Raw genomic sequence first — 26,616 nt, forward strand, 5'->3', positions numbered from 1 at the left:
AGACGTGGGTATCTTAACTTCTAGGCCAAATGTTCTTCCCTGATATAAAAAAAACTAAGTCCAGCCAAAGCCCCAGCCAACTGCCTTCCCATACCCTTTTACCCTCCAGCAACAATCGTCCCTATACTTAATGCATATCATGCCCAGATTTTTTTTGTTTCTGCCACATGTATACGCTAAATATGTGATAGTTTTACTTTGCATATTCTTTTGTAAACTGACATGCATGGACTCATGAGCTTGCTCTCCTTTTGCAACTTTTCTCATCCTGCACTGTGAGTTTGCTAAGTGGAGGTCTGTGCGTGTAGAGCTGGGGCCAATAAGCCCCTGCCCACAGGCTCCCTGGAACACATCCTTACATGTTTGCATGGTGTCACGGCTGCTTTTATGCTATGTGGTAGACACCACATAGCCCACAAGCCCTAAATGCTTACTGTATGCTTCTTCACAAAACAAAGGCTGCCAGGCTTTGGTGGAGAATTTTCTGCTGTGTAAGTAAACCAGAGTCTGTCTCTCTGGTGACAGTCAGGCTCATTCCATTATTTCCACACTTAACCGTGCTGCCAAGAGTACACCCCTGCTGATTCCTATACATATACACAGCTATCTGTCTGATAGACACAGCAGTTGGGCTGTGGAAGTGGGTGAGTTTGAACTTGCAGTAACGGAAAATGAAGGCCAAATGGGCTTTGATCTGCAGCGCTCCTGCAGCAAGCGCCACCATCCTCCAGGCCTTCGCGCTTCTGGGCTGATGCTGTCCCATGAACTTCCTGCACTTCTGTCAGTGTGGTTCCAAGAACTAGAGGCAGGACTTCTAGCCAGATCACACACATTGATATAAAGCAGTAACTCTGGCCTCCCTAACACAGTGAGACCTTTTTTTTCTTTCCCCAAAAACTGATTGCCATTTATTCCTCACTGGCAGACAGCTTGTGGTAAGCACCAAAAAAGCTCAAGGAGAATTTAGACCAAAAATTGAAAAATACACATGGATGTTTATGTAATGCCTTTGTTGGCAGTGTGGGGAAGGCCAGGATGTCTTCACTGGAGCAGGGAAGTCTGTCAGTCTGTCACAGACCAGCGGGGATGTGGTCTTAGATGGAGACTGTTGGTGTTTGATTGTGTGTGTGTGTGTGTGCACACCTGCCTAGTGACCCCGAAGGCCTCTGTGTGTGTGTGTGGTGTATGTACCAGTTTCCCACTCTGAGTACAGATGTATATGTTTCATGGCCCTGCAGGAGAACACTGGCCCCGGGCTCACCTGCATTCCTATGGAAACCCCCTAGCCGAAGCTCCAGCATGAGCAGCCTAGTGAGCAACTACCTGCAGGTAACACCAGAGAGGCAGCCCCTCTCCTGCTGGGGCTCCCCCATCCACTAGGGCATGGCCTTGCCCCTACGCCCCATCCCTCAGCCACTCAGGACACCTGCTGTTCTGGCCAAGGGAGTCCAATTCAGCCACTGGTTTTTGGAATCTTTAAGTTTTTACAACCAGATAGAATATAGGCGTTTTAAACACTCAGTTCTTTTGGAAAATGTTAGGATGTTTTGAAAAAAGTACCTGAGTGCAATGGTTAAAAGTGACAGAGTTAAATCCTGGCTATGTCACCTACCCTGCGTGACCAAGAACAAGTTACCTGAGCATGTGGGAGCCTCAGGCCTCCCACCCAGGAGGTGGAAATGATGAGTTTCCCAGCTCCTTGCTGAGGAGCCATGTGCACAGTGCTTCTGCACTCAGTTTAGACAATAAAGAAATGTTAGTGGCATGGGGGTAGTTGGTAAATGCTTTTGTGAGATTTAAGGAACATTAAAAGTAAAACAGTAATCATATTCGCCCTAGCTTGTGCTTTAGTCATGCCAGGACCATAGGTCTGTACTATGGATGACCATTGATTTAAATAGAAGTGAATTTCTCTAAGAAGTTCTGTCAGTGTGCAGAGCTGGTGAAGGCCAAATGGGCACCTGCACCTCAGTGGAGCTCTCACCACAGCCTCGTGGCTCAGGAGTGTGGCCCAAGCTTTGAGCAGTGGGGTTCTAATGCAGGAAGAGCTCTCTAGCCTCACCGTAGCTCAGGTCAGTCCCATGTTCTCGCTTCTGTTCCTATGCAATGCCAAAGCTTCCCCTAGTAGCCACACTGCTTTGTCGCAAAGCCCCTGTCTTCTGTGTCTCTCCCCAGAACCAGGAGATGGCCTCGAGCTTTGATCTGAACAGCACCATGAATAATGAGGGCCTGGAGGGCTTTGACGAGATGCGGCTGGAGCTGGACCAGCTGGAGGTGCGAGAGAAGCAGCTGCAGGAACGCATGCAGCAGCTGGACCGGGAGAACCAGGAGCTGCGGGCAACCATTAACCTGCAGGGTGAACAACTGAAGATAGAGCGGGACAGGGGCCGCTCAGCAGCCGAGGACAACGTCCACCTCGCAGGCCTGGTGGCCGAGCTCCAGAAGCAGTGGCAGGCCACCGAGGCCACCCAGAGCACCATGAAAGAGCTGCAGACGTGCCTGCAGGCGCTGGAGCTGAGCACGGCTGCAAAGGAGGAGGACTACCACACAGCCCTGCAGCGGCTGGAGGCCATGCTGCTGCCCTTGGCACAGGAGCTTGAGGCTGCACAGAACTCCCTGAGCTGGAAGAACCAGCTGCTGGCCAGCATCCCAGACCGCCTGGCCATGGCTGAGCAGAAGACAGATGCCGCATTGGACACAAAGCAGCAAGAGCCTGTTCCTAGCAACTCAGCCCTGCTAATCCAAGAGCTGGAGGAGAAGCTTCGAGTTCTGGAAGGTGAGAGCACCAAGGTCCAGGAGCTCAACAGGCAGCAGGCGGCCCAGCTGGAGCAGCTGACCAGGGAGCTGCAGCTGAAGGAGGAGGCCCAGGCCAAGCTGGAGTGCCTGGCAAAGGAGCTGGCCCCACTCCAGGAGGAGCTGAGTGCCAAGGGCCAGGAGACAGCCCAGCTCCAGCATGAGCTACAGGCATCTGCAGCCCGAGTGAGCTCCCTGCAGAAGGAGCTGGCACAGGTGAGGCGGGAGAAGCAGCAGCATCAAGAGGAGAAGGAACTGCTGGAGCAGGAGGCAAGGTCTCTGGGCCGGCAGCTGCAACTTCTAGAGACGAGGCTGACCCAGGTGAGCCTGCATGTGAGCGACCTAGAAGAGCAGAGGAAGCAGCTCATCCAGGACAAAGACCACCTCGTCCAGAAGGTTGGCACACTAGAGCAACACATGGGACCACATGGGACCCTGACCCAGGCAGAGATGCTGGACAGTGGCAAGGAACAAAGGGGCAGCCAGGAGGAGGAGTTGTGGCAAGCCAACCATGAGCTAAACAAGGAGCTGCAGGACGTGCTGGGGCGCAATCAGCTCCTGGAGGACAAGCTGCAGGCCCTGCAGGCTGATTACCAAGTCCTGCAGCAGCGGGAGGCTGCCATCCACGGCTCCCTGGCCTCCCTGGAGGCTGAGCAGACCAGCATCCGGCACATGGGGGACCAGATGGAGGCAAGTCTGCTGGCTGTCAAGAAGGTCATGGAGACCCAGGTGGCAGACAAGGAGGTTGCCCTGCAGAGCAAGGAGGACAAGTGCCAGCAGCTGCAGGAGAAGGTGGCACAGTGCCAGCAGCTGGCAGAGGATCGGGACAAGGAGCTCAGGGCTCTGGAGAGCCAAGGCCACCAACAAACCCAGGTGATCAAGGCCTTCCAGGCAGAGAAAGACCAACAGGAACTTGGCCCACCCCATGACGATGCAGCCCCTGAACTGGCAGCCCAGCTGGCCCTGTCACAGGTGCAGCTGGAAATCCATCAGGCGGAGGCCCAGCGGCTGCAGACTGAGGTGGTGGACCTCCAGGCCAAGGTGCGGACAGCCCTGGACGAGCGGGACAAGGTGCAGAGCCAGCTGAGTGTGGCTGAGGCAGTCCTTGCGGAGCACAAGACCCTGGTGCAGCAGCTGAAGGAGCAGAACGAAGCCCTCAACAGGGCCCACATCCAGGAGCTACTGCAGTGTGCAGAGCGGGAAAGCATGCTGCAGAAGGAGAGGGCCCACATAGCCCAGCAGAGGGATGAGCTGGTCCAGGCCAAGTGCAGCTCTGAGGAAGCCCAGCTGCAGCATGCTGAGCTGCAGGAGCAACTGCACCGGGCCAACACGGACACAGCGGAGCTCGGCATCCAGGTGTGCGCACTGACCGCCGAGAAGGAGCGGATGGAGGGGGCACTGGCGCGTGCCACCCAGGAGCTCCTGGATGCCAAAGAGGTGGCTTCGAGGGAGCGAGAGGACCTGGAGAGCCAAGTGGCAGGGCTGCAGCAAGATAAGGAGAACTTGCAGGAGAGGCTGAGAGCAGCTGAGGAGGCAGCCGGCTCCCTGTCTAGCCTGCAGGCCCAGCTGGCCCAGGCTGAGCAGAGGGCCCAGTGCCTCCAGGAGGCTGCACAGCAGGAACGCGACGCCCTCAAGTTCCAGCTAAGCGCTGAGATCATGGACTACCAGAACAAGCTGAAGGTAAGCCTGCTTCAGCCTTCAGCCTCCATTCCTCTCCTTGGGGTGGGTTTGGTGGGCCCAGAGGAAGTTCCTGCAGCCACAAGATAGATGGGAGCCTGAGGTTGTACAGGCCTGCCCCTACGGTCCTGCCCTGCCAGCACAGCTCCCCTGAATATCCTTCTGAGGATGTTGTTCAAGACCTGACACCCGAGTAGGGAGGAAGATGGAGGAGGGAGGTGACGCCTTAGTCTGGAAATCTCAACATGACATCAGGACCTGGGGTGAAATTTGTAGCCCACACAGTTGTTTTAATTGGGTAGTGGGCACCTGAAGAGCAGGAAGTTTATGAATTCTGTTTGGGGGTTTCTTTTTGAAATCTCAGAAGATCCGAAAACCTGTGGCCACATCTCCAGATGACAGCAAGAGTCTGAGAGTGGTGCCCACTTGAAAGGAGGCGCACAACTCCTGGTTCCTCAATGCACTCACTCAGGTTCTGGCCAGCCTCTTGGCACACAAAGACTATCAGAGCCTAGAGGCTGCGCTGGAGCATGCCAGGGGCTCACGGCTGCCCGAGTCCTCTCCCTGGCAAATTCGAGTGAATCCCTAGACTCTCTGGGGCTGCCCCATGGCAGACACAGCATTTTTACAGAGCTCATGAGTCTACAAGGTCAACAGTTACCATGGTTACCATGTGTCTTTGATCCTACATAAGAAAGGGTTTGGGTGGCAGAGAGTGAGGCTGTGGGCGGATGGGACTGGGGCTTGCCTTCAAGTGCTGTCCCTGGCCTTCCACTCTCGGGCAATCCTTCTTTCCCCCACTCCTCAAGAAAGAGAAATAAACCTCCTTGTGGTTCACGGACCACTTTAAAACCGCCACGTACTTCGTTACCAGCAAGCCTCAAGTTTGTTGAAGCTTCAAGTTTGTTGAAGAGTCCCAGGAAAAAAAAGAGGGGCCCAAGAGGTCTCGGAGTAGAACCCCCACTTTGCCAGCCCCTTTCTTGTGCCCTCCAGGCGGCCAGCGAGGAGTGCAAGAGCCTCAGGGACCAGCTTGAGGAACGAGGCCAGCAGCTGCAGGACGCTGAGGAGGCTGTGAGCAAGCTGAAGGTAGGCCCTGCCCTGGTGTGCACTTGTTGGGGTCCTGGTCTGCTTGTCCTGGGCCACTCATGAGAATGTCCAGAAGGGCGTACAGTTGCCGGCTAGAAACAGTCATCGGTTCACCTTTGTTGAGTTTGTCATGACTCCTCCCACTCATGGATTCCTAGCTGAAGCTGCCCATGGCAGAGAGAATGTAGGTGACCCGACTGTCATTTCCGTTGGTGACCTGGATGCGTGTGGGAGCAGGGATGATACAGCACCGTCCTCAGGGTTCTGGTTCTTGCTCCACCCCCTCCAGCCATCACAACCAGTTAGGATTAATGCCTAGACTTGTGCCACACCCCCAAATATGGAACAGAGGTTCTTGGTCTCTTGAATTTGAATGAGCCCTCACTGTGGAAGTGACCCGGCCCAAGGGGTGGGTAACTCACTGACACCTGACAGCATTTTGAGGTGGCTGCCACACACTGAGTCTGCTGCTGATACCCTGTCCCAGGCCTCCCAAACAGACCTGGGAGAGAAGCTGAGCTGTACCAACACCCGCCTGTCAGAGTACCAGGCTGCCATGCTGAAGAAGGACAAGGAGGAGGCCACCCTGCGGGAAAACTTGGAGAGGTCAGTACCAAGGTTCCTTGCATAGCCCTCAGATCGCCAGGGGAGAGGGGTGTGGTTGGTACAGGTGTTTGGAAAGCCAGTGCTTCCTGGGAGGAAAGCAAAGCCATGGTGAACTCAGACAGTGTCCTTGCCACATGTGCCCTGGAGATGCTGGTCAGGTGCCTCCCATCCTGGGGCAGCTCACCTGTGAGCAGATGGTGCCAAGGGCTCCCCAGCATGGGAAAGGAGGCCTGTGAGGGCAGCCACATTAGCAGCCAGGATGAGCCCAGAGGTCACGGCTCATCAAGAAAACCTGCCACTGCTCCTCAGGACCCAAAAGGAACTTGAAAAAGCCACCACAAAGTTCCAAGAGTATTACAGCAGACTGTGCCAGGAGGTGACAAACCGGGAGAAAAACGACCAGAAGATGCTCGCCGACCTGGACGACCTCAACCGGACCAAGAAGTACCTCGAGGAGCGGCTGATCGAGCTGCTCAGGTGAGCGCCTGGCCAGGCCGGCCTGCATGTCGTCCCTTGGTTTTCGTTTGCAGCTCTTGTGGAAGGGACATGCATGTGGGTTTCAACTTGTGGACAGGCACTTCATCAATAACACCATTTAAGGAAACCAACTCATTCCTTGATACCATCAAATAACTAAATAGTTTCTGAATTTGTTTGTGTTATATGTATATTTTTTAGTTTGTTCTAATTAGGATCTAAATGAGATTCACATATTGTGATTGGTATTCTGTTAGTCCTTTGGCCTCCCACTGCCTCTGGTTAACAAAGACACATATTTGTTCAAGAGCATAGTAAGGTTCCAGGAGGGCAGGGCAGGGTGTTGTGGGTCCTTGGACCTGGCTGTCTGCAGGCTGACTGTGCACAGTCCAGCATGGTGGCATTTGCTGGCCTCTGCCTCAGGTGGCCATGATCTGAGCGACATGTGACCCATCTGTGCCAAAGATGGGAGAAAAACGACCAGAAGATGCTTCTCCCTCCAGGATGCTGTCCCATGTGTGCTGCTGTTACACTAGGACTGACAAGAGACACTCCCAGAGTGAAAGTGAATTTTTCCCATGTGACTGGGGAAATCAGCAGTCAGCCTTTTGAAATAGTCTTGGTGGGTCTGGCATTCTCTATTTATCTTCGCATGTGGCGTTACCCAGGGACAAGGATGCCCTCTGGCAGAAATCGGACGCCCTGGAGTTCCAGCAGAAGCTCAATGCCGAGGAGCGCTGGCTCGGGGACACAGAGGTCAACCACTGCCACGACTGCAAGCGCGAGTTCAGCTGGATGGTACGGCGGCACCACTGCAGGTCAGCAGGCAGGCCCAGCTCCGGACATGCAGCTCTGACCGAGGGACCCAGGGGTTGGTGGGCACTGTGGTGGGAGTGAGCACATTGCTTCTGGCTCTAAGGGAAGCAGATAGTAATGGTGCTGGTGGACACTAGTTGGATCAAAGGTGCTGGGCAGGGCTAGAAGTCCCACAGGGGGCATGGTATCAGAAGACAGTGGCAGTCGCGTCAGTGTCGTGACCATCCCTCAGCCCCAAGGGCATGGCGGCTAATGGCATTATTGGAATACAGTGAGAGCTGAGCCCGAGACTTCCCTACAGGAATGAAGGACCCTCCAAGCCACTGAAGTTCAGTTGGGGAGGGGGCACACAGAGAAAAGGCTAGGGCAGGGGTTTGTGGGAAGCCTGTGCAGGCCCGTGCACATCTGTGGTCCCTGACCTCAGCCCCTGGGAGAGCAATGCATGCCTGCAATTGTGACAGCCATGCACACCATCCCTGGTGACCTGAGGAAATAGAACATTCTCCCACTAAGCTTCCCAGATGACTTCCCAAGGTGGACCAATGGCCCCACCTTACAAGAGGGATAAGAGCCAGGTGGGACAGGAGCCATGAGTGCAACATTCAGTGTCCAGCATAGAGCCCAAGTCTGGTGCTGAGCCGCTGACACGAGCCCTGCAGTGCGTCACCCTCAGAGCGTGCACTTGTTCTGTCTGCAGGGTATGTGGCCGTGTCTTCTGTTACTACTGCTGCAACAACTACGTCCTGATCAAGCCCAATGGCAAGAAGGAACGCTGCTGTCGTGCCTGCTTCCGGAAGCTCAATGAAGGTCCTGGCTCGCCAGAAAGCACCAGCTCTGGCACTAGCCAAGGGGAGTCCAGCCCTGCACTGTCCCCAGTGCACACCGGGACACAGGCCATAGGAGGCCAAGGTCAGGCTCTTCTGACTACCCACTGAGTCCTTTCAGTACCACCCCACCCATTGTGTCTGTTGCATCCAGTTTTCTCTAACATACTTAATACAGTGTTTAACCAACAACATGTTACCATGGTGCTAAAACTGGAGTACCAGCACTCTGGGACTTTCCTCTGAAGTCATGAGGATTGAAAGAGAATTGAATAAGCTTTCTCCTGATAGAGTTCACTGTGATTCACTGTGAAATCTATGCATCTCTTCACCCACTCCACACTTTGAAAAATTGTGTTGACCACAACCTGAGCCCTAACCTTCTCCGTGTCTCCCAGAGTGACCCAAGGCCAGGAGTTGTATCTGACGTCGCCAACTTGACCCTTGGAGTTCTCTTTCTCTCTCCCTGACCAATAATGGTGGATTCTCCTACATGTCTTTCCCCTCTCCAGCAACAGAAGGAAATAGGGTTTGTCTCCTACCAGACAAGCCCAGGCTGTGTCCTGGCAACTAGAGGTAGCACAAATGCAAGACAGAGCTGAGGGCCCGGCGGCGTGGCCTAGCGGCTAAAGTCCTCGCCTTGAACGCCCCGGGATCCCATATGGGCGCCAGTTCTAATCCCGGCAGCTCCACTTCCCATCCAGCTCCCTGCTTGTGGCCTGAGAAAGCAGTCGAGGATGGCCCAATGCTTTGGGACCCTGTACCCACGTGGGAGACCTGGAAGAGGTTCCTGATTCCAGGCTTCGGATCGGTGTAGCACCGGCCGTTGCGGCTCATTTGGGGAGTGACTCATTGGATGGAAGATCTTCCTCTCTGTCTCTACTCCTCTCTGTATATCTGACTTTGTAATAAAAAAAAATCTTTGAAAAAAAAAAAAGAGCTGAGCTGGCGTGTGGACACACGCTTCACATCCTGGGTGCAGGCTCCTCTGCCATCTGCACTTGGCCTCTGGATGCCAGCCAGCCTTTAGAGACACCGTCGGTTTTGTATCTTCTCCACCTCTTTTGCCCATTTATAAAAAAAAAATTGATTGAATTTTGAGAGTCCTCTATAGAGTCCAAATACAAGTTCTTTACAGAGATGCATTTTATAAACATTTCTTCCCAACCTGTAGCTTGTCTTTTTCTTTGGAAGAACAGAAGTGTCTTTGATAAAGCAGAGTTTATCATTTTGATGAAGTTCAGTGTATCAGTTATTTTTCTTTTGGTGTCATATCTAGCTTTGGTTAATCTTATAACTCAAAGATTTTTTTTTTCTCCTAGACACTTTATGATCCTAAGTTATGTATTTAAGTCTATGATTTGCTCCCTTCTCCATATATAGTTGTGACTCCAGATCCATTAATCTCTCCAAAATCCTCATTTTTTGTACCCTTGTTGAAAATCAGTTGGCCTTGTATGTGTGTGTCTATACCTGGAGTTTCTATTCCATTCCCTTTGTGCCTGTTCTTTCACTAATACCATACTGTTACGGTCGAAATCAGGAAGAGACCACTAATTTTATCTTCTGTCAGAGTATTAACTATTCTAAGCCCTTTGCTTTTCCATATAAATCTTAGAATCATTGTGTCAGTTCCTACCAAAAACTCCATGTGAACTTTTCATGAGATTACAGTGAATTTCTAGATGCGTTTAAGGAGTATTGACCCTATACATAAAATTGATTCTTTCCATCCATGAACATGGGATAGCTTTCCACTTATTTAGGGTTTCTCTGATTTCTCTCAATGGACATCATTTTTGCATCCTTGTCACCACTTTCCTGGCCCCCTGCCAGCCCCAGAAAGCAGGTTCAGGAGTGTGGCTGCATGTGTGGGAATAAACTACTCCCTGGTCCCCTTTTCAGCCCTATGGCATAAGCCCTCCCCTATCCAGTCTGGAGGCAGGAGGAGGACAGTGCCTGTAGAGCAGAATGCATCCCAGTAGTAGTTGTGTGGCAGGGCAGTTGGACATGTAGGAGCTTCCCGAGGCGCGTGTTGCAGCGACAGCAGACTGGCACGGTGCTAGGATGCTGAGACAGATTGGTTTTGTTTCTGATGTTTCCTGTCTGCTCATTGTTTTCTTTGTTTCTCTCTTACTCGCTCTCTCTCTTTTTTTTTTTTTCTATTTTCCTTTGCCTCAGATCTGCCCTCACATTTTCCATGACATATGCAAGAGATCATGTGTGGGTGGCTGGTACAGCAGTGTCCCTGCAGTGGCCTTCCTATTGAGCAGCCTGTGCGGTCAAGCACAAGGCCCCTGGTTGGGAACCCAGGGCCTGCTGCAGCCCTGCAGCCTTGAGCAGGAGGACTGTAGCAGTGGACTGGGGGGTGGCAGGTTGGACAGAGGCTGTCTGTCAGCTTCACCTGTGGCTCAGTGACACGGAAGGGTGTTTGCACTCTCATTAGTATCTTCCCTGAAAAGGTTGAGTCATTTTTTTCCTTCTGAGTAGAGAACTTGAGACCATCACTGTAGAGTTTGCAACCTCTGTAAGCCTCTGCCTTTGCATTCCGTTTCATCTATGGTCCCTCCTCTGATCATCTCGTCCCAACAGCCAGTCCTGTCACATCTGGATAGAGAAGCTGTCAGCTGAGTGACCCCTGAGCTCGTCCCACACACTGCACTCCTGACCTGTCTTCCTCTACCCCCTCCTGCTCTTCCACATACCAGTAGTGTCCCTGCTCTCTGATCTGCCTCTGCCCCCCACCCCAGGAGCCAGCACTGACTGCCAGCCGCCAGATGATGCTGTGTTCGACATCATCACGGATGAGGAGCTGTGCCAGATCCAGGAGTCCGGCTCATCTTTGCCTGAAACGCCCACTGAAATGGATTCTCTTGACCCCAGTGTGGCTGAACAGTGAGTAACTGTCACCCACATTCCCTGTGTGCCCCCTGCAAGCCTGACTATGTGTTTCCTCATCGGAAAACCAGCAAAGTGAGAAGTCGGAGCAGGACTAGCTGTCTTGCTGAGAGAGGAAGGATGCCTTGGCAACAGCGCTCGCTTGGAGTGGAGGAGACCTGGAAAAGCCCTGTGTGGTGGGGCAGGGTTCGAGTTGGTCTGTGTCAGAGGGGCTATGAGGAGTGATCACAGTCCCCCGGTTTGAGCAGTGTTCAGGAAGGCCTGTGTATCTTGACCTGGGCATTGGTGCTGGTTTACTTGACTTCACAGACTGGGTGCCCTCAATCACAGTGATGATCTCCTCACAGTTCAGGAGGCCAGGACCAGGGTGCTCTCAGGGTCGCCACCCCACCATGTGTGTCTCAAGCATCTCCCCATATGTCCCACTCTTATTCGATAAGGTGCAATTCCCAAGGGGACTCATTTTATCTCCATCTCTCCCTGAAAGGCCTCATCTCCCAGTTTGGGCACAGTTCGAGGTCCTAGAAGCTGGGAATTCACAACCTGTGAGTTTGGGGCGAGGGCACACAGTTCAGGCCATGACAGCACCCCTTTGCCTGTGTCTTTGGCTGTTGCTCAGAGCAGCATGCTGCACCTGAAGGATCATGCTCCTAGACCCCCAGGCTCCTGGTCCTGCCCACCATACCACCTACCTACCATCAGGGGAGGATGACAGCGTGGGACTGAGGCTAATGGAACAGAACACACCCTGAGCTAGGCTTCTAAGCACTGAGAAAGCTATAGAGGGGCCAGTTCCCAGAAGGGAAGGAAAGGGAAGTGAGGAGAGGCAAAGTCAGTTCCTATTTTGGAGGCATTATTCAGGCATGATAATGGTGTGGTGGGAGGGCAGCTGTCTCGAGTAGACACCTTCATTCCACAGGCCTTGAGCTCATGGTTCACCCACTAAAGCTGCATAGCTCCAACAGGAACAAATCCAGAGGTGAGTCTGGTCCCCTCCATCCTGGGGAACCCAGGTGACTTGCCACTCCCCAAGCCTGCCCTGTGCCCCATTGCTGGTGCCCTACACTGCTCCTGACCAGTGGCCTGGGCCCGCCAAACCCTCCTGGCTGCTGGGAGAAGGCTGTAGGCCCCAGAGGGACAGGAGCATTGGCCGCTTGGGCATCCTTCAGTGCCCGTCCTCCCTCACCCTCCATTTTACAAGGAGAGTTGTGCCAAAGTTCTTCCTTTTTATTTGTTTTATTTATTTATAAGGAAAATGATAAATTTGAGAGAGAGCACTTCCATCTACTGGGTCACTCTCCAGTGCCTGTTGTGGGAGTGGGACTAGGAGCTCCAGCTAGGTCTCCCATATACGTGACAGGAACTCAAGCACTTGAACCTTCAACTGCTGTGCTACCAAACACCCTCCCTAAGGGCCAGTTTTTCAGAATGTGAAAGAAGCTGTACAGAGTGCCACCTCATTAAAGCATCACCTGTTTGGGCTGGGGACCCATAGGAACAGGCAGTTCTCACTGCTGGCATTCAGCTTGATGCAGTCTGTGTAGCTTCCTAGGGTCCAGCCTTTCCTCCCGGGAGGGACTTGTGGGGTGCTGCTGCCAACTCATGGCAATGACGTCTCCGTTCCTCTCCTCCTGCCTAGAGTCCTGAGGCGGGCTGGGGCTGACCTGTCCTGCTGATCTGCAGAATTTCTGCCTCCTGGGAGGAGGTGTGCCTATTCTCCCTGGGCGATCAATAAGGTTTCAGGCTTAACATTTCTGTCCCCTGAAGAGAGAGTAACCAACCTAGCCTTGCTATGGCCTCCTGGAGCTTCGTCACTGAACCCAAGACAGGCCCTTCCCACTCATTCTGTCATGGGCCTTTCCCTTTCTTTCTTCCTGGCACTTCTCCCTCTGCAGCCCTCCCTGACCCTGTCAGCCTGGCATGTTCTGCCCAAACCCACTGCCGCCGCGTGCCCAGGCCTGCTCTACTCCATTATCCTGCCTCCCTTGCCTGACAGGCCATGTGGGGAGGTGACAGAGTGAGCAGGACCAGGAGTCCAGGGCTCTGGATAGGCATCTGTGACTTAGCGGTGCCTTGTCACCTCCTGTAACCTGCTTGAGAAGGTAGCTCCCTCCAACCCTTCTACCCTCACCACTCCCCCTCCCCTTTCCCAGTAGGAACAAAAACAGAAGGTGCTGTGACTGCTGACAAATATATGTGTTTGGGTCTTGGGAAATCAGGAACTGTTCCAGAGAAAGGAAACTGGCCCTGGCCTCTGAGGCGGATCTGGGACTGCCTGATGGAAACTTGGGTCGCCGCACTTCACCTGGAAGGGTTAGCACCCCATCGTCAGACACCCCTTTATCTGTTAGCTTGGCTTAAACCGAACTGTACCCAGTAGCTTTTCCTTGCAGTCTTTTTCTGTGTAACCAAACACAGAAAACTAAGGAGTTTAGAAAAGCAGAAGTAGAGGCTGAGAGGATGAGTGGGCGACAAAGGGGCCTGGATTTGAGCCAGGAAAGAAAGTTCAGGACAGAAGTAAGCCCCTGCACAGCAGGCACTGACCCAGGAGGGGTAGATGCTGTTGGCAGTGGTGCTGTGGAGGGCAGTGCCAGCAGAGCACCTGCCCATCCCAGGGGCTGTCCCCTGTGACCTCACACAGCTTGGCACAGCCCTTCCAGGGGGACGGTGCTTGTAGAAGTCTTCACACACTGTCATGAAGATCAGAACCAGCCATGGGACTCATAGAACCTCCTGCAGCCCGGGGAAGGCTTCTTCTCTTTTCTCTGAGCCGATGCCCCATTGCCTGGAACCTGCCCATTCCCCCTGCTGCCAGGGCCCCACCTCTGCACACAGCCCGTGCGTGGGGCCGAGGGAGCTGTCTCCTCCCTCCTGATAGGCTGGGGCCTTGACCCCCTTGGCCACTGCACAGCCTTCACTTGATCCTGGTTTCTTCAAGGCATGGCAGGCCCTTAGTGTCTGCCAGGTGCACAGGTTGTATACAGTGAGGAGCTTGCAGTCCCAAGGGAATCATACCTGATTGGTCAGGCCCTGACCTGCCACCTGCAGGCCCTGTGGTGCTGGGCAGTGCTGCCCCCTGAACTCAGACCCCACATGGGTCCAGCAGATACCAGATCATCACCACCAGCTGGGCTGGGAGACAGCTTACATGAGAGCTGCAGATGCGAGTACAGTAGAGCATGTGTAGTACTGAGTCAGGTGATGTCAGGCAGCGCCATACCTGTCTACTGCTGTGGGGCCAGCTCCATGCTCCCTGTAGCCGTATCGCCATTTTGAAGGTATCTTGGTGGTGCTAAGTGAGTTTGAAGTCACCGCTCCACCCCGCCCCCATGCACACAACTGGGTGCTCGCTCCAGCAAGCTGTGCCAGAGTGCCCTCCAAGTAGCTGAGGCCTGGCATCCCAGAAGCAAAACAACAACAGGATATGGTGATCATGGTTAAAGCTAGAAAGCCACGTTGTGCTCGGTCTCACCCGCAGTCTCTGCCTTCAGTTGAGTTCAGAGCTAGTGGGCACCATGTGGCCCGCCAGTCGCATGACACCATATGTGGGCAGAGAAGAAAGCAGTTTAGCAGGGCCGGAGCCCCAGCTCTGCCATGTGGGCTGTGGCAGGTTTTAGTCTGTGCACTGGCTTTCACATCTGACGGCCCCACACTCCTACAAAGCAGTGCAAATTCCCTGGGACCAGGAAAGTCATGGTGGGCCCAGCAGCTGACCGCCAAGGTTGCCCTGAGTGTGGCCCATGGAGCACACTGTGTCACCCACGCACCCAAAACAGAGGGCTGTCATCAGCCAGTGGTGTGGGTGTGAACTGGGGCCTTGGGGAGGCTGTGACTCTTGCCCAGAGGTACCCAGAGACAAAATGGGGGCAACTGAAGAGCCCTAAGGCCCCCTCCCAGCACCTCACACTGCTTCCTGTTCAGAGGTCACAGCTCAGTTTATTTCATTCCCATGCGGCCTTCTGCATCTAAGGCTGGGACATTGTCAGAGAAGCCAGGCAGTGGTAGCCCCAGATGAATGTGGAGGGGGTGGGTGTGACAGAAGCCCCCTCGAAGCCAGGCAGGATAGGGTCAGTCAGCGTCAGCCCTGTCACCCTGTAGCAGGCAGACGCCATTGTTTGAGGAAGCCAGGAAGCCTTTGGTGATCCCTGGGTCCTGAGCCCAACAAGACGAGGTCCCGGGGGGTACATGCTGGTTCACTCATGTGGGAGTGCCCAGGATATGGGGCCCCATGCTCACCTGGCTTGGTGCACATGTGGCCTTCCGTGTCCCTGTAGAAGGCGCTCAGCAAGCCCTTCCTCGCCTTGCTGACCTGCAGGGCTGGCGTAGAGGGCTCACATTTTGCTGCGCCATGACTGCCATTTTGGAGGCTCCATTATGCAGAGTGCCTGGTGCTCTGTATGCACATCTCAGGTCCCCCCCACAGCAACCGTGAGAGGTGGGCACCACTCGGATCCATGTGACCCCAAAGAGAGAAGAAACAACTGCTCAGAGCTCCAGAGCCTGGTCCCTGGACTTCCCAGCTGGAGAGTGGCAGGGATTCCTTCCCAGTGTGGCCAACCCAACCCCCCAGGCCACACCATTAAGCTTCCCTGGGCATTATGCTCATCTCTTGTCGGTTGGTTCTCCACAAGTGGGGGAACGATTTGGGGATGCACAAAGCCACAGAGCATCTGTAAAGCTTTGTGGGGGCTAATGAGCATGCCAAAGTCACATTTAAAACAGCCCCTCATCCTGTGGCCCTGTTACAGAGATCAGACAAGTACACCCCACACTGTGGGCCTGGAAACCACAGTGCAGGAGCTGGGTCATTACCGCCAAGGCGTTCCGCTTCCTGGGTAGACTGTTGGCCTGAAACTGCATTATCCAAACTCACTTCCTGTGTGCTCACCACCCCCCCACCCCCGGGCATGTCGTGGTGAAGGAGAAGGCAGATGAACACAAAGGCAGCATAGACTTGTAAATTTTTTTTTTTAATTCTAAGCCATGAAACCCATATGTTATCTGATGTGAGTGAATATGGGGGAGGGCAGGCACTAGGCAGGTCTGTTTTTAAGGGAGCAAAGCCACCAGAGTCTGCTCTAAAACTACTGCATTAGTCTTAATCCTTTTCTTCACATTTTTCTAGCATTGCGTGGCCCACTGGAGTTGATTGTCCTTGGTGCTGCTATAGTCCTTCGAGTGTTCCTTCAGTCAGAGGGAATGCATCTCTGTGTCCCTCTAGCAGAGGCCAACCCCAAGGTGGGCAGAGCCTGACGTCACTGCTGCCAGGTGCCTGGCAGTGAGCAGGGGCCATACAGGCAGACTTGTCTCATTTCCACTGCCTGTCCCGTAGTCAGAAGAATCCTCTTACATCCTAGCTCCCAACAGCTTTGTTCACCCCCTTCCCAACTTTGACCTTTGGTCCCACTCAAGCAGAACCTAAGATCCTAAGACTTGGCACATAGCATCCCCTTGCTATCCACATTCTTGGGGACAGAGGAAGGAAAGCCCTTAGAAAATACCTCCTGGAAGTTTAGGTGTGGGGTGCCAGGTGAGAATAGCAAATACTCATGTCTGAGCAGCGGCAGTCTAACTAGCAGGTGATTGGTCCTTCCCCACGAGAACACACAAGGCACGAACAAAGCCTTCCTTGGATCGCATCCGGAAGACACAGCCCTGATCCATTCCCCAGGCACGTCTCCACGCCTACAGCTGGAACATGCTGGTGGCCTCCACGTTGTGAGAGGCTGAGCACGTTGTCTTGGAATTGTCCTCAGAAGACTTCCACTGACCAGAGACCCTCAGGCAGGGGAGACAGCCAATATCCTTCACGAGTTTCAGGAAGTTCTTGCGAAACTTGAGGCCGACGAAGGCATAGAGCACGGGGTTCAGGCAAGCCCGCAGGTACGCAATGACCTCAGTCACAAGGATGGCATAGTTGAAGCTGGTCATGCTGTAATACTCCCAGTTCGTGCTGCGGATGAGCTTTACCATATTGAAGGGTGTTTGGGTCAGCAGGAACATGACCACTACCAGGAAGATGATCTTGAGAGACTTGTGCTTCTGGAAGCCACGAGCACGAAGCAGAGTTTTGATGATGACAGAGTAGCAGACCACCATGGCAAACAGCGGCAGGAAGAAGCCCAGAGTCATCTGGGTAGCCAGAACCATGGTGGAAATGGCCTCTCCGTCATGGTAGCTGCAGGTGGGCTTGTCATTGTGCTGGACGTTGCCGTAGATGATCTGCGGCAGGGAAACCACGAGGGAAGCCGTCCAGACAATCGCACAGATGACCTTGCCCCAGGTCTTACGCACGGCCTGCTGGTTGTGGGCTTTGGTGGCCTGGACCACTGCAATAAAGCGATCCACAGTGATGCAGGTGAGAATGAGCATGGACGTGTAGAAGTTTATAGTGTAGATGCCCAGTAGGATCTTGCACATGACCTTGCCAAAGACCCACTTGTGGAAGCCTGCATAAGCCCAGAAGGGCAGTGTGCAGACAAAGACCAGGTCGGCCAGGGGCAGGTTCACCAGGAACACATCCGTCAGGGTCTTGAGCTTCTGGTAGGAGATGTAGATGACCAGCACCAGGGAGTTCCCAAGCAGGCCGCAAGTGAACACCACCAGGTACATGCAGGGCAGAAAGATCTCCTGGAACCGCAGGAAGCCATCGTGCTCCTGCCTGCTCTCGGTGGAGCTGTTGAAGAAGCCAGGGTCTTGGTAGTCCTCCTCTTCCAGCATGGTGACTCTTGGGGTGAGAACATGAAATCTCAGGAGTTATGCTTGGAGCAGAGGGGGCACCCCTTCCCTCCCATCCAATGCTGTGCTCAGTAATAGCACCACCGAGTTTCTCCAAGACAGCTGTTTCCTGGGAGATTGCCGAGGCAAGTTGGAGGACTCTTAGTTCCACCTTCTCAGAGTTCTCCGCCGTCTTGGAGATAGCCCAGAGCTGACCCTCCTTCATACTCCATTAACTCTGAGTGTAGTTTGCAAAGCAGAAGCCACCATGCTTTGAGATGGGCACCCCCAGCTTCACCTGGCCATGCGTCAGAACAGCTGCCCACTCACCCCACCCCTCCTCCTGTCAAACTGCCTGGGGACCCCCTGTCAAAGATAAATTCCTGGGGACCAGAGGTGTATACAGCTGACAGGGACTTCCCTGCCCCGGTGAGCAATTGTTCTTGCTTTTTCTTCCTCCCAGTTGCTTAGGTTTCTCCACGATGGGGAAACAAACCTTAAAAAAGCCCTGTCTGTCCAGTGTGTGACTGAGCCACAGTCATGGCCAGGGAGGGGCAGTTCCCTTCCCACCCCAGCTCAAACTTTGCCCTACATTCATCACCTTACAACATTCTGCCATCAGGGCCTCATTTCCTGAAGATTCCTTGGTCTCCAGAGCCTGATACGAGGTAGGTTTCCCAGGAAGGAGATGCTGTCTTAGCCTTTGTGATGAGCAGGTTAGCCCTTGGGGACCTCTTAACAATGGAGGAGCACCCACTGAAGTGAGACATGAGACCTGCTGGATGTCTCCATGCTCTGTGACCTTGCAGAGATCCCAAAACACGTGGACCCAGGGCCCTAACCCATCAGCACCTCAGGGAGCTGCTGGAACAATGGGTGAGAGTTAGGATAGTACTTTTGCAAAACCCAGCAGAACCGGCATATTGACTGCCCAGACAAGGGCACACGAAAGCTGAGCCCCTGAGTCCTTTCTCGTCCCTTCACAGACCCTTCTCCCGACTCTGAGTCCTGGCCAGGGACAGTGGCAGCCCTGCCTCCATCTTTGTGCTGAGCCAAAACATCCTTTCTTCCCAGCCCAAGAGGACCTGCCATGTGGGGTGGTCCCTACCATCTAGAGACCCAGGTGCTAAATCGCCAAGGGTGACAGGGCAGCCAGCAGGACCCTGGCCCCAGCTTTCTGAGGCACCAGATTAAGTAGGGCAGAAGGTGATGTGGATGTGTTATTCACACCAGAACAAAAAACACGCCTTTTCCCATCACTTCAGACCTGAAACAAGTAGCTCTGCTTTTCTGTAAGAGTAGTGATGGTTCTCCGTGGTTGCTGCACTGGCTGCTACCTTTCTTGCAGCATCCCAGTCCAGCTATAGCCATGTCCTCACACTGGCCTTACACACCAACTCTAAAAGCCCATGCAGACTCCTTTGTTGTCATTAATCAGTCATCTTCTGTTAACTGATTAGGACTGGACAGGTCCATGCAGATAGAGTATTAGAAAGTCATGTTCCCTTACAGAGAAAGTAAAAAAAATAAATTAATTCTTTTTCTGTCATCAAAAATCTTGATTTCTGAAAACAATAACACAATTTTGAAAATAGCACAAAAGTCTGATAGTGATGAAGCAAATTGCAATTCAGACATATAAGAAAATATGAACCATTCAGGATTCACTTCTAACTTGGAAAGTGCAATGCATATCTACCTGCAGAAGGACAGGCTACAACCTGTTGCTGTTTTAGCTAATCATTTGTAACCTGTTTTGGTCACAGAGTCTTAGAATCTTACAAAAGCATCCAGCTGTCCTTTAGAAATATGAGGGTGCCTCAGAAAGTTCCTAAAAAACCCAAAACAAAACTTTTTTTTCTCATAAACTTTCTCAAATGCTCTCATGAAGCGTATAAACAAACTGTAACCTGTAGTCCCAAGGGCTCATGAACACTAAGTCCCCTGCTGTTTGTTCCCAGGGACCCTTCTGTAAGAACACACGACAAACTTAGAGCTTCGGCTCCGTTTTCAAAAGCGTAGAAAAATGGCCAGCTGTCACACACAGCTAACCTGTGGCTGCTGCAATTTTGGATGACTTACATCCTCCCCTCCTTGCTATTTTTTTTCTATAGTTTCCAAAGTTTTTACAACAGTCGTTTAGTTTTTTTAGAAAAGAAAATGAACAGTAATCTGCCATTGCAGCTTGTCTTCTAAAATGCAAAAGAAAAGAAAGCAGATTGTTCAGCTGCAAGGTCTGCCATCTGCACACACACACACACACACACACACACACACACACACACGTGAGTCTGCAAGCCCCCTTAGCAGCACCATCAGCTTTCCCACCAGTGCCAGTGTTGGGGTTTGCACCAGGAGCAGCCTGGGCACTTACACCTTGCCTCGGGTGCAAGGATTAGCACCCTGGCCACAGCTGGTGTTGGTCCCCTCTGCCACCTTTTCCTCGTTACGGCAAGAGAAATGACTCACCGACACGGTGGCCTCGTCAGTTGGTTCTAGAGATGAGCCTGCTCACGAGACCAGGGCCACCTCCACTGCTGTGGCCAGGTTTCCGCCAAGTATTTATGGTTGCTCTGAGAGACCCACACCCCGCCCCACCACCCCCCACCCCGCCTGCTGCAGCTCAGAATGCACGTAACCAGCCTGCACGTACATCATTTGGTGGGGGGCAGAGGGGGGTGTGAAGGGATACTTTGCTTCCCCCACACTTCTCCCCACCTCTTGGATTGGGGTTTATTCTGTCAGGGCCTAGGAAGGTTCTGTTTGGAAGCCCGAGGGGAGCAGGGTAATGTAGACTGGACTCTGCCAGTTCCCCCGTCATGGACATTTGTCCCTTGGGATTATTTGCATGCTGTGTGTCTCTTTGGAACTGTGTAGAGCTGGACCAGTGCAAGGTGTGTGCACTGACTGTGGCCACCTGGCAGTACAAAGCTGGAATCTCAGGTCTCCAGCACTGCCCAGACCAATGGGCCAGAGGGCTTCTCCATAACGTGGGTGCCAGAGCACCTCCGCAGCCCCTCCTCCACCCAGGGACAGGGAGCATCTTTCTGTCAAGAGCCCTTTGGTGTTTGGAACAACATCCACAGGCCATATGAAACGTGCCACCTCTGCATTTACTGCTTTCAAGTCCCGCCTGTGGTGGACTGGACCCACACCTCTCGGGTCCTTAGGCAGGCAGTGTCCCCACCCTCCCATCCTGAAGGGAAGCCTCTAGATCCCTGGGTTGCTGCATCTGCCCTTGGAGTTCCTTGATACCGAGCACCTTGATCTCCATGTAACCCTGGTGTTTAGTCGCCATGATCCAATCTAGTGACCCCAGCAAAATAACACCTGCAAGGTGGGCGTTGGAGGAATGGCCGCCTGAACCATGTTCCCTGCTCCCTCCTGATGGAGAGGTCTAGACTCTTGTTTCTGCTGGGAGCAACTGCCCACCTGCCAAGGTGCCAGGCCTCTCTTGTCTGCCTGGCACTCCTGATCTACCTCTTCCTACAGTGCTGCCACTCTGCCCCACCTACTGGGCACACCCTCTGATGTCGCTCTTCTGAAGGACCTTGTGAGTGGGAGCTACCCCTTAGATGTAGAAACAGCTACCAATGTCGCCGCAGTCCAACAGCAACTCCTGGTCACTTGGTGATGGGCAACCAGGAGGTCAGAGGGTGAGGCCACCTGGCCTGGCTCATCGAGGGTCAGTCTAGCTGAAAAGCCAGGGCCCCTTGTGCTGCTCTCTTGAGGGTGGAGCTGTCCGGGGGTGTTGCTGGGAGAAGCTCGGAAGGCCTCTGGTGGCCTTCCAGGCCTTTGTGTTGAGTGAACTCATTCAGGTGACCCTGCACTGCAAACTGGTCTGGACGAGTGGAGCGGGCATTAGCAACAGGAGCCGTGAGGCTGCTTGGGTACGACTCAGTGGACATAGGTGGACAAGGGAAGGGTGGACCATGACCTTGGGTGAGCAGGATGGGCCGAGACACCCACCCTTCTGAAAGAGACCATCCCTTTGAGGAGCAGGACAGCACTTAGAGCAAGGCTGTCCAACAAGGTGGGATCTCCAAGCTTTGCAAGAAGAGTATTTGGCAGGGACAAGGCAACTGTGACATGCAGGCCAAGCCGTGGGCAGTTAGAGTGGCCTGAGGCATTTCAGACATCCTCAGCCAGGCTCTTCGCAGCAGTTCTTTGGGCTCCATGGAAACAACAGAGATTTGTACCCACTGCCTGCCATGGCTGTGCAGTACGTGGGGGAATGTGTGTGTAGGCCTGGCAGCCCTGGAATCTTTTGGTAAAGAAAAGGTGTATCTAATATAGAAGACTTGTAGTAAACCTCTTGGGGATCTGAGCCATTCAACCAGAATTGTATGTGCTGTGTCAGTTCAAGGACATTACTTTTATTTGAAAGGAAGCTGAACTTGTTAATGATGAATATTCAATCCTATCTGCCTCAGATTTCCCCTGGAATGTAAATTTTCTAAACAGTATTAGAAGACAAGGACACTGCAGACTCTGGTGACTTCCACTGCACTCTCCTGCTTGCCTTTCCCGGCTCCCTGTGTTCACAGCCAGACGTGTTGGGGTGGCCATCCCAGGATGCAGGGGAGAGGGCGCTTGCTGCTTTGGGGAGAAGACCCCCGCACCTGCCAGGAGCCACAGAAGGGCCACCCATTGCAAGCAAGAATCTGCAAGGGAGTTGAATGCGGCTTGCTCAGCAGCGCCCCTAGCCGTAGTCAGGAGCACAGCATACAAGTGTGCATGTTGTGGTCAGACCCCCCAAGCCACCAGACGTCACACTACCAGAGATGCTCAGCTTCATGTGGCTTTTAGAAAAAAAAAAAAAAAGTAGTCTATGACTAAAAAAGGAAACTCCCACGACTTTGCTGGCAAAAAAAAAAAAGTTAATAAGCCTAATAAGCCTAATAGCAAAGTAGAAAAATGCCCCCCCCCCCGATCCCACAATGAATGTGGCACAGAGGGACCCATCTGCCCTGGTACGTAGACCCTTCTGTCATGATGGACAGGCCCTGGACCCACATGCGGTGGCTGCCAGCTTGTCACCATGAGCAATTGCAAGTGTGGCTAGTGCAGCCTAAGAGCCACCTTTCCAGTTTTATTTGATTCTGAGAATTGAAGTTGTCAGCATCCAAGTGTGGCTCGCGGTGACTGCATGAGCCGGCCAGCCATGCCTGGCCCTGTGCTGGCTTGGTAAGAGCAAGGAGATGTGCCCTGGAGAAGAACTGTCAGCAAGATGTAGGGAGCACTTCCCAGGGCCTCTCTACTCTCAGCCAGACAGCCCAGACACGCTGGGCACCTGCTGCCCAGGCACTCTGCAGAATCAGAGTCATACAGCAATGAATGAAAAACAGGCGAAGGTGTCGTGAAGGGCGTCAGGGAAGTCCTGGGGATTCCAGCTCTGCACAGGGTTTGGGCTCCTGGACCACGTCCGCAGGCTCCTGGCCCCCATTAGGTCTGCCACTCTGAACGACTGAGTTGGTGCACACTTGGCACCTACCGGGAGGTGCATACATAAGAATGCCGTAGAGCTTCTATCAGCTGTGCACAAGGCAGGGTGCCTGGGCATACCGAGGTGACCACCCGCGGGGGATGAACAGTTGATGGGCTCAGGAGAGGCTCAGGGTGGTGAGTCCGCAGGAAGGATGGCCATGTCTGCCATCTGAGAACACCAGCCTGGCTAGTGGCAGGCTGCCACAGCCAGAGCAAGGGAGAGCCATCAGCCAGTCTTCTGAGAAGACTACCGTGCAGGAGAAATGACTGTTGGTGCAGCAAGAGCGCCCTCTTGTGGCTGTGCTTTCGCTGTCCATCCTCAATTTTTTTTAAGCCCTTGTCATGTTCTAACAGTTGCTAGAACATTATACCGCATCCTGCAGTAAAAGACGCATTTCACCTGACTACCTAGGTGTTCATGTGTATGTTCACATAGTTTAAAAAGCTCCATAAAGCGATGCTTACCCATACAGCTTGCAACGTGCTCTCACATTGACATACCCTATTCTGTCTCTTTCAATATTGGTCATAACTGATTCGGCTGATTCACAGCCCACTTGAAAGGTGCAGGACCCACAGTTGGGCATCCATTGGAAAGAGCCCGTTCCTAGTCATCACCTTGGAGACTGTGTCACCTGCCTGCCCAGGCTGCTGCCCCCTCCAAGCAGACCTCAGCCAGGGACTGGGGAAGGTCCCCTGATTACCCGGGGGGAAGTCAGAGCTGGTCTGTCATGAGGCAGAGATGAGGGGCAAAAAGAGGAAGTGGAGATTAGAGACTAGGATGTCATTTTCCTAAACTCGGGAAAATCGGGAGAAGCAGCTCCAGTTTCCAGCATTTTCTCTTCTCTTGCCCTGCTTTCTGTCTTGTTTATGGTGTGTACACTTTGGACAAGGATGAGAGCTAGGGAGCTGGGACCCCCCTGCATGGCAGGGAGAACTCAGTGGCAGCCTTAGCTTTCAAGGAGATTGTGGTCCAGGGGGACATAAGACCCAGCGGCAGGTGGCTGAGGCCAGCATGGCTAGTGCTCTGGCACAGTGTGCCTGGAGTGACAGGAGTGTGGGGTGGGAGCTTGGAGGACAGGAGCAGGCTGTGCGTGCCCCATGCGTCAGCCTAGAGCGTGATGTGCCAGTCCTACCTCCCACCGGTCCTCAGTGTGCTGCTGGCGCTGCAGGAGCACCAGGTGTTGCCCACGCATGCCCTGGCATCCAGGGTTGGACTTGCCGTGGGCCCTGCTGACTGAGCATGGAGCCTCAGTCCCCAGACCCAGGACTCGGATGGTGGGGGACTGTATGTGTGCTGTGGGTGCTCCCCCTTGTGGAAGGATGGAGCATCTCACTCCACAGCCATGCACTTGACAGAGAAATGCCAGCAGTACTGCACGCAGTTGTTAATGATATGTGGTGACGGTGAAACCGCTGTCAGTGAAACTGCAAAGAAAGAGGGAACCGTGCTAGTGTGTCACACCCCCAGCTTCTGAGGTGCCTGGCCCCAGTGTTTGGTTCAGGTGGAGCCCATGCCGTCTGCAGTTTGAGGCACCCAATGGAGACTCAGAGCACGCTGCCATGCTGACTTTTCTTGATGCCTCTGTCCTCGGCCAATAGGGCCAAGACAGAGGAGGAGATGTGCCTGGGCTCTGCCCACTTCATTCCTGGCCCTGTCCCCTCACCTCCCTCTCAGCCCACACCACTCTCCAGGCTCCTGTCCCCTGTTAGGGCAGGCCCCTGCATCCCGGGCTGGCCTGAAGAGGCAGGGGTGTGTGGCAGTACTTACCTGGCCCTGTGGTGGGAGCTCTGCCCGCTGCAGCCAGACAGCAATCATCTTGTGTTCCTGCTCACGCCCTCCCAGGCCCCTGGAAGACGTCAGGACAGTCATAGTGGCCCTCTTCCCCCAGTCCCTATGCCTCTGCCTTCCACAGAGCCCACCGGGGACACAGAGCCCACCATGGCCTCCCAGATCCCACATACTTTCCAAGATGGGCTGCAGGATGTCAAGACAGTGGCTCCCAGGATACGGAGCTTGTGTGCTGAGCAACTAACAGCTGTGTTCTCCTTTACAAAACTGCAGGGACACCACATCCAACTCACTCACCCCTGAGGACACGGAGGATGCATCTATGGGGCAGGATGCTGAGATCTGCTTGCTGAAGTCCGGGGAGCTAATGTAAGTGCCAGCCACCAAGGGGCCACACCAGAGGGGCATCTGCCCTTGCCCAGCCCTAGGCTGGAATAAGGCACCCATGGGAGCTTCTTGTTCGACTTCTGTTTTTCTTAAGATATAATTTCTATGCATGAAGATTCATATTTCTTAGTGCACAGTGCTTGGATGTCAAATAACCCGGTGAAATAACCACCACGCTTAAGACGCTGGCCAGTTCCATCACCCTGAGAAATTCCCAGGGCCCTTGGTAGCCATCGCTCTCCCTCCCCCAGGAGTCTCTGGTTCCCTGTTTTAAGAAAGCGAGGCTGAGGGACGTAAGTGGACTGTTGAAGCATGGCTCTGCAGTCTTCTCAGAACACTGTCATCCCCGGCTCTTCCGGGCCTGGCCTCACCCCATAGGTACCAAGATCTGCCAGAGTCCCTCAAGGAAGCCAGTGCAGCATCTGCATATGCGCTATTTGCATATATCACTTTAGATCAACTCCAGATTACTGACAATACCTAATAGAGCGCAGATGTCTTGTAAATAGTTGTTAGGCTGCATTGCTGGTGGAATAATAGTTAAAAAATAGTCTGTGCATGTTCAGTACAAGAACGGTTTTTAAAAATGTATTTGTTCTGGGCCCGGCGGCATGGCCTAGCGGCTAAAGTCCTCGCCTTGAAAGCCCCGGGATCCCATATGGGCGCCGGTTCTAATCCTGGCAGCTCCACTTCCCATCCAGCTCCCTGCTTGTGGCCTGGGAAAGCAGTTGAGGATGGCCCAATGCATTGGGACACTGCACCCACGTGGGAGACCCGGAAGAGGTTCCTGGTTCCCGGCTTTGAATTGGCGCTAACCGGCCCGTTGCGGCTCACTTGGGGAGTGAAAACATCGGATGGAAGATCTTCCTCTCTGTCTCTCCTCCTCTCTGTATATCCGGCTTTCCAATAATAATAATAAAATCTTTAAAAAAAAATGTATTTGTTCGAGAAGCAGAGAGATAGATGTAGTGACAGAGAACTCTCATCCGCTGCTGATTGGTCACCTAGACGCCCACAACAGCCGGGTCTCCATCAGGCCAAATGCCAGGATTCAGG

General features: G+C 53.5%; 2 protein-coding genes across 5 annotated transcripts in view; one reads left to right on the forward strand and one right to left on the reverse strand.

Moving 5' to 3' along the window:
* FYCO1 (FYVE and coiled-coil domain autophagy adaptor 1) overlaps window positions 1-26,616 on the forward strand; it is a 54,741-nt gene that overhangs the window by 20,774 nt on the left and 7,351 nt on the right. For all 4 annotated transcript variants that reach the window (XM_058678789.1, XM_058678786.1, XM_058678788.1 and 1 more), the window contains 9 exons: window positions 1,239-1,329; window positions 2,176-4,473; window positions 5,464-5,556; window positions 6,044-6,162; window positions 6,472-6,639; window positions 7,308-7,457; window positions 8,153-8,364; window positions 11,030-11,174; window positions 25,447-25,542. In XM_058678789.1, the coding sequence (XP_058534772.1) occupies window positions 1,239-1,329; window positions 2,176-4,473; window positions 5,464-5,556; window positions 6,044-6,162; window positions 6,472-6,639; window positions 7,308-7,457; window positions 8,153-8,364; window positions 11,030-11,174; window positions 25,447-25,542 (3,372 nt within the window). The remainder of the gene's footprint in view (window positions 1-1,238; window positions 1,330-2,175; window positions 4,474-5,463; window positions 5,557-6,043; window positions 6,163-6,471; window positions 6,640-7,307; window positions 7,458-8,152; window positions 8,365-11,029; window positions 11,175-25,446; window positions 25,543-26,616) is intronic.
* CXCR6 (C-X-C motif chemokine receptor 6) lies at window positions 16,294-20,401 on the reverse strand. The gene is made up of 2 exons (XM_004581408.2): window positions 20,364-20,401; window positions 16,294-17,904 (listed from the first exon to the last, which is right to left on the reverse strand). Exon 2 carries the CDS (start codon window positions 17,895-17,897, stop codon window positions 16,863-16,865), a length of 1,035 nt encoding a protein of 344 aa, XP_004581465.2. The 5' UTR covers window positions 17,898-17,904; window positions 20,364-20,401; the 3' UTR covers window positions 16,294-16,862.

The sequence above is a fragment of the Ochotona princeps genome, chromosome 21 (genome assembly GCF_030435755.1).
Source record: "Ochotona princeps isolate mOchPri1 chromosome 21, mOchPri1.hap1, whole genome shotgun sequence".
Classification (NCBI taxonomy): Eukaryota; Metazoa; Chordata; class Mammalia; order Lagomorpha; family Ochotonidae; genus Ochotona; species Ochotona princeps.

Excerpts from the sequence above, each read along its gene's own strand:
- CXCR6 (XM_004581408.2), bottom strand. The coding sequence starts at position 17,897 with ATGCTGGAAGAGGAGGACTACCAAGACCCTGGCTTCTTCAACAGCTCC.